This window comes from Lolium rigidum, chromosome 4 (assembly GCF_022539505.1).
Source record: "Lolium rigidum isolate FL_2022 chromosome 4, APGP_CSIRO_Lrig_0.1, whole genome shotgun sequence".
Classification (NCBI taxonomy): Eukaryota; Viridiplantae; Streptophyta; class Magnoliopsida; order Poales; family Poaceae; genus Lolium; species Lolium rigidum.
Genome location: NC_061511.1, coordinates 88,521,586 through 88,528,341, shown reverse-complemented (window position 1 = coordinate 88,528,341; position 6,756 = coordinate 88,521,586). Strand labels below are relative to the sequence as shown.

The following is a 6,756-nucleotide window of genomic DNA, read 5'->3' as shown; positions in this document are numbered from 1 at the left end:
CCACTCCGCTGGCGAGGAGAACTAGTGTCTCTGAATCTGTAGGCTAGAAGCACCCGTTCATTGAGCCAACAAGTGCCAAAGAACCCGGGAGTAAGGGCAGTCAATGATTAGATGTACGGCCGTCTCCGGTTCCACATCGGATAGGTGAATATGGTTGAGCTTGATCCACAACTGGGTGAACTCTCTGAGTTGAGCTACAAAATTAATACACGATGTAGCCCGGTCATCCATTTATCATTGTCCAGTGCTTGCTCTACCGACAACCTCTTGATCCGAGTAAGTTTGAATAGGCTAGGTGCTATGTCAGCAGGAGCAACCCCATCGAGCCATTGTGAAAACCAAAATTGGCAAAATTGCATTTTCCCAATGTAGTTTTAGTACAAGCATCAAAAGGAGTAGTATCCGTTTTATTGCATGGAGTCTCACTTCCAACCCATTGTCTGGTCATATCCTTCCACTCGTACCATTCCTATCTCAGCCTAAGCGCTCTGCTGAACATGCTAAGATCTTAGATACCGAGGCCACCAAGGCATTTGGGCCAGCATACACTCTTCCAATTGACCAAACAAACTCCTCTTGCATCATCATTTTTTGTCTTCAACAAAAAATCTCTTCTAATCTTATCAATTCTTTTGATTTCCCATTTACCCAACTTAAAAATTGTGAGCATGTAAATCGGTATGGCTGACAAAACTGAGTTTACTAGGGCAAGCCTAGCAGCTGTGTTGAGAAGCTTGCCACGCCATCTTGGGAGTCGGGCCACCACCTTGTTCAACTTCTTGTGGTGGAGAGGGAGGCCCAGGTAATGGCAAGGAAAATGTTTTATGGGCACCAGCAACGTATTTAGGATACATATGGTTTCCGTGATGTTGCATGTTATCGGATAGACGGCACATTTCTGCAAGTATGTCGTGACTCGTGATCCCAGATGCGTCGCCAAAAAACTTCAGTATCTCAGCCACATGAATATCCGTAGCATTGGGCTTGACGAAGACTGCATGCAACATCATCTGCATATAGGCTATTCCTCAAACGGGCGGAAGGCAGCAACACAGGTGACAATGCTGCAACCTCATCTGACATTTGCAACATCCAATGCAGCAGGGCAATGGATATTGTAAAAAAAGCATTGGAGATAAAAGGATCTCCATGTCTTAGCCCTCTCCTATGCTTGATCCGCTTCCCAACTTTACCATTTGCCATGATACGAGACGAAGAGGTACTCCATATTAATGAAAGCAAGTCTCTCCAGCGTGGGCTAAACCCCAACCTTTCCATCAGCTCCAACATATATTCCCATGAGACCGAATCGAAGGCGCACGCAATATCCAACTTGAAAAAAAGAAAGGGTATCGTCTTAGCATGCAAGACTTTTATCGTTTTTTTGACATATAAGAAATTTTCATGAATGTTGCGTGTCTTTATAAAAGCGCTTTCGCTGTGGGGATCATGTACTGAAGGCAAGGGGCCAATCTGTTTGCCATCATCTTGCAAACCAATTTGGCAACCGAGTGCATCAGACTCACTGGTCTAAAATCATTCACCCTACAGGCAACCTCTCCTTTTCGCAATAGGGAGATGTGTGCAAAATTTAGCAGATTCCATAGATTGTGTAGCTGATTGATCGCCAAGAGCAAGTTATCCTTAATCACTGGCCAATATTTTTTTGTAGAAGGAGGAAGTAAAACCATCAGGACCCGGAGCCTTTCCTTCAGGTAAACCAAACACAATTGCCTTAAGCTCCTCCGAGAAAGTTTACTCCAGGTTGGACAGACTATCTTGGGATGTCCAGTTAATCCCAGTTCAGCGAATGTGCACGGTAGTGGGAGAAACCGATTAGGCAATTGAAATGCCTATACAATTCTCCATGTTTGTCTTCTTCGGTCGAGAGATGCCTATACAGTTTTCTTGCATGTCACCATCTCAATAGGATTGCAACCTTGATAGCAGCTAAGAACAACAATTATATGAGTACAAGAGACGTCACGTGGTCCAGTTATAGTCTGTTGCTATTCTGCTGACGGATCAACAGAGGAATATTATGCATACAAATAGATTATTCATATCTAATTGTTATCTTAGTGCAACGACTTTTGGATGATTTCATCAAGTCAAAGCAACGAATTATCAGCAGTACTTCTAGTTAACAAATGTGAACTGGTTGTTGATGCCTAATGAGTTACTGGCAGCAGCTTTCATAATGTGCAACAGAGTGGACAAGTGTACTGTTATGTTAGCATTTAGTGCTATTAGGAACTTTGTATAAGAAACGGTTAGCAACTTAAAAAGGTTAAATATAATCACTGAGATGCATCATTATGCGTATGATCAGAGTACTGTTATCTTAGCATGTGATGTTACCAGGGACGATTGGATTTATCAATGCATCCAGCATAAACACTTTCGCGTTTTCTCAACAAACAAAAAATATGTATAATCTATCTGATAGAAGCCAATATATTGAGAAGAGAGTCTAGCTCACTCGGTTAGGGAAGTGGATAAAAAACCCAACCTCGCGGGTTTAAGTGGCAACTCCGGGTTCTTATTACTGAAAAAACGCTGTAAGGGCTTCCTCTACCGCATTTCTTTCAAACAAAAGTCAATATATTCCTTCTAAATTATCCCGGTAAAATATTCCATAGAGATTAACATAGTAGCTGCGTGGCGTTGGTGTTCTGGATAAGTCAAGAAATGATGTTGCATTTAATAAAATAGTTTTATTTTCAAAAAAGAATAAACTGACCTGAAGACCCATATCCTTAGACCAGCTCCAATAAGCTCTTTGTAAATAGGAAGCATGGAGCTCGGAGCATCACGCCAGTTTCTATTGATGGTGTTACTGCAATTTAATTTTTTGCGAATTTCGCCGATCTATTAATAATCATCAATAGTAGTACAAAGATGCATAAAAGTAATAAAATTACAAATAGATCATCGGACCACCTAGCGACGACTACATAGTATTTGAAGCTAAAAACGATGGGAGCACCGTCCTTTTTTGCTATGCAAACACCGAAGTGTAAGTTTTTATAATTATAGTACTCCCTCAATTCACGAAGGTAAGCATTTATTTGAACACGATTTTAATATGTAGATTCACTCATTTTAATTTGTCTAGTGTATTTTAAAATATCTGAAAAGTTTTATATTAGTGGAAAGCGAAGGAGCACAGACCTGCAGGTCGCCCAGGTGTAGTTTATGGCGCCGGTCACGTTGGCGTGGAGAGCCCTCTGCACATCCAGCCGGTTGTAATACGCCGTGGAGTATCGTTCCGTGCACGGGTCATACGATCCGGTCATCCAGGGCTGCAGAAAGGTGCAACAGCAACCACTAGGGCGTTTCGCTTCCAAAAGTAGCTAGCATCGGTTTACAGGTTTACTGAATAACGACGCGCTGGAAATTAGGTTCCACTATACTCACGTAGCGTCCATTTGGCCGCCGTCGGCTCGCCGCCGTCTCGTTGCAGGTGGGTGTGTAGATGCTGTACAAGTCGATGTTGCCGTGCTCGCCCTTGTAGATGTTGAGCGCGGCAGCGCACGCATGCGATGGATGGACGGTTGAATCATGGAGGCAGGCGTCGTTGAGGAGGCGGTATGTGTCATCGGAGACCAGCCCGTGGTTCCACCAGAACTGGAACTTGCCACGGTGGTCATGGTAGTCGTCGATTAGACCATTTCCGACCTATACAAATTAGGTTTCAGGTTGCATCGATCACGGTGGCCTGAGGAATCGCAGCGAGAACGAGGAAAGCTAGCGCGAACCATGAAGCCTTTGAAGTTGATGATGGGTTTGTTGACGCCCTTGTTTCTCCTGTGGATGAGCTGGGATAACTCCGGGACATAATGCCCTGAAGTTTGGGTTATCAAATGATTAGGAGAAATGAAGAGCAGAGACGACCCAAGCATATAGTAAATTGAGCTGATGAGAAGAATTTATGCCTGCATAGCTCTCCCCAGCAATGTAGAAATCACGGTACTTATAATGCGGGAACTTCTCGAACCATTCCCCCAAGAAACGGTAGGAGTCATGAGCTGCAAAAAAACAAAAATGCCCCTTGTAAATACCTTTGGATGCCACGGAGCAGAATGTCATGTAACTACAACGTCAAAAGACAGTTGTGACTTGTGAGTGAGGAGGTGCTCATTTGGATAGCCTGCCTGTTCTGTTGTCGCCTGAGGTGTAGAGGTCGGAGGTGGTGTTGGTGTACGAGAACCCGACGCCGGCTGGCGAGTCCAAGAAGAGGATGTTCGCCACTGCAAGTTCAACCCTTTATTATCCAAGACAAGAAGCATGACAGGCAACAACGCATAAACCTTCGAGTTAGGTACTCGTACCTTTGTTCCACCGGTAGTCGTTCAAGAACAGCCCCGCGCCACGCGGCTTGATGCGGAAGGCGCCGAGCTCCTCGGAGGCGCCGTAGGCGATGGAGGAGCAGCCGGGCCCGCCGTTGAGCCAGAGCACCAGCGGCGCCGGCTGGGCCTCCTCGGGCGCTTCCTGCAGCAGGTAGAACAGCGACCGTCCGGCGCTCTGCTCCACCGTGATGTACCCGGAGTACATGTCGAAGTCCACCGCCGGCTGTCCCGGCAGACGGTCGATGCGGTCCGCGGCATGGCCACTCGCGGCCGCCGTCGCTACTGCTCGGAGAAGGAACGTCAACACCGCTACTAGAGCTAGCAGGGGCCTACGGTGGATCACTGTATTCATGATTACACGGATGGAACTGCTGGAACTGGTACAGTGAGCATAAAAACGGGGAAGATTGACGTCATTGTTGGTTTGGACCGCACGCTGTCCTGATGTTATCTTCTTTTTTCCCTACTAGGAAACAAACCCGTGCGTTGCACGGGGAAAGAAAACAATAAACTTTTTGAGAAAAACTGGATCAACCAAAATATTTTCCCAAAATCAATCGAACATCATAAATTTGCAAACTTTTCATTGATACATCACGAGTAGCGGTGTCGTGTCTGAATAGATAAATTTTTAATCATGTGCACAACAAAAGAAATCGAGGCGACAGTGCATTTGAAGGCAAATTTATGATATCCACATAATGCTACGTTATTCTGTAGAAAAGTACCCTGAAGTTGGCTCACATTATTTAGATTTAGGGTGTAATTTAGATAATTTAGATTGCGGGAACGCTCAGCAACCCCCGCCGGCAATTACTACATAGCAAGCTTACATCCATATTTCAGTAGTTCCAAAAAGAACATCAAATTGCAGTCCGCTTCGTAAAAAAAACTGTAATGTGAGGCAGACTCTACAGAGAATTCATATCAGCTTCTTAAGGGAAGCAAATTTGGTGCACATGAGCACCAGTGCTCTCGGTTTTTTAAAATATTTAAAAACTGTATTTCTACTTTTCAAAAAATCATCACATTTATTCCATGAATACATACACATGTCATGAATATTCATGCAAAGTTTCGGTAAAAATTACATTGTATTTTGAGCTACAGAAAAAAAACAAATTTGTGGCTACGTATAGAGGTATATATTTGTCAGAGATTTGTCTTTTTTGTATAGCTTAAAATATAATATATTTTTATCCAAATTTTTTACGGTAGCTTCAGAATGTTTGTATGTATGTGGGTATTTAATTTCATATTTTTTGAAATCCAAAAAGTATGATTTTTTGAAATCAGGAGCACTGGTGCTCGTGTGCCAAATACACTTTTCACTTCTTAAGAGCATAACTCTAGAGGTCCGCACCCTACATCTCACAATTAGATTACTCATGGATACATGTATACAAACGAATTTGCGTTAACCAGGTGATAACCATGAAATACGATAAATAAAAGTGCCAAACTGAAAATAACTGAGAGCATAATATTTCCTCTCTCCCGACTCCCGTGTGTTTAAGACTTTCAGCCCCAAATCAATTGCCACAGAAGGAGGAGCGAGGCCGCGACAGTGCGCCGGTGTCGCATGGGCGGGCACAGGTTGTTGATAATGGGTATTCAAAAGTCAGCAAAAAAATCCAATAAGAAAACCTGAAGGTTCACAATTTTTGTTTAACAACGAAGTACATGACACAAAGATTGATAATTGTTCGAACTAAAACGAATTTATTGGCTCGGCTGGCTTTTGTGGCTGAGTGTAGCCTGCTTCCGGTCATGAACTGAATCGAGAGCCGCCTCGTCCTTGCTCAGTCGCTGGAGCTAGACTGTTCGAGCCTCACAAAGAGATTATGGGGGCTAATAGTGCTGCTGTTTGGCCAGAAGAGTAGCTAGATTTGCTAGATTAGGCGGATGAATACTACACGATTTTGTCTAGCCAAAATTAATGGGTATTCAGCTGAATACCCACGAATAGCTTTGTGCCCGCCCATGCGGTGTCGGGTGCATGTCAGGATGTAGATGGACGCGGACGTCCGTGAAGTCTGCTTGTCCGTGTCCGTCAAAACAGCTAAACGACATCACGGACCGGCCGTGTATTTTATACGGACTCACGGACAGCGTCCGTTGAGCCTGCCAGGCCCATCTGTCCAGCGAAAAAAAAACAAGGAAGAACGAAACAGCAGTATCTCCACTTCTCCATCCCCCTCGATAGACAGCACGGCGGCACGCCGTTCGCCACTGCTGGGCCGGCGCCCCGCTCCTCGCCGCTAGCCTGCGCCCAGCTCGTCGCCGCCCTCCGCCCTCCACACTCCTCCGCTCCTCCCAGTGCCTCCCCTCTACCTCAGGTAGGAGCTCATCGAAGATTCTGAGAAGGTCTCCGCCGGCGAGGGCCTGGCCGCCGGCCACCGCC

At 45.0% G+C, this 6,756-nt stretch overlaps 1 protein-coding gene across 1 annotated transcript; it reads right to left on the bottom strand.

The window, feature by feature from the left end:
* Positions 1 to 1,256: 1,256 nt before the first annotated feature.
* On the bottom strand, positions 1,257 to 4,747 carry LOC124708437 (serine carboxypeptidase 2-like). Its single transcript, XM_047240118.1, has 8 exons — positions 4,335 to 4,747; positions 4,158 to 4,253; positions 3,939 to 4,031; positions 3,762 to 3,847; positions 3,421 to 3,681; positions 3,175 to 3,305; positions 2,744 to 2,839; positions 1,257 to 1,950 (listed from the first exon to the last, which is right to left on the bottom strand). Exons 1-8 carry the CDS (start codon positions 4,702 to 4,704, stop codon positions 1,896 to 1,898), a joined length of 1,188 nt encoding a protein of 395 aa, XP_047096074.1. The 5' UTR covers positions 4,705 to 4,747; the 3' UTR covers positions 1,257 to 1,895.
* Positions 4,748 to 6,756: the final 2,009 nt, after the last annotated feature.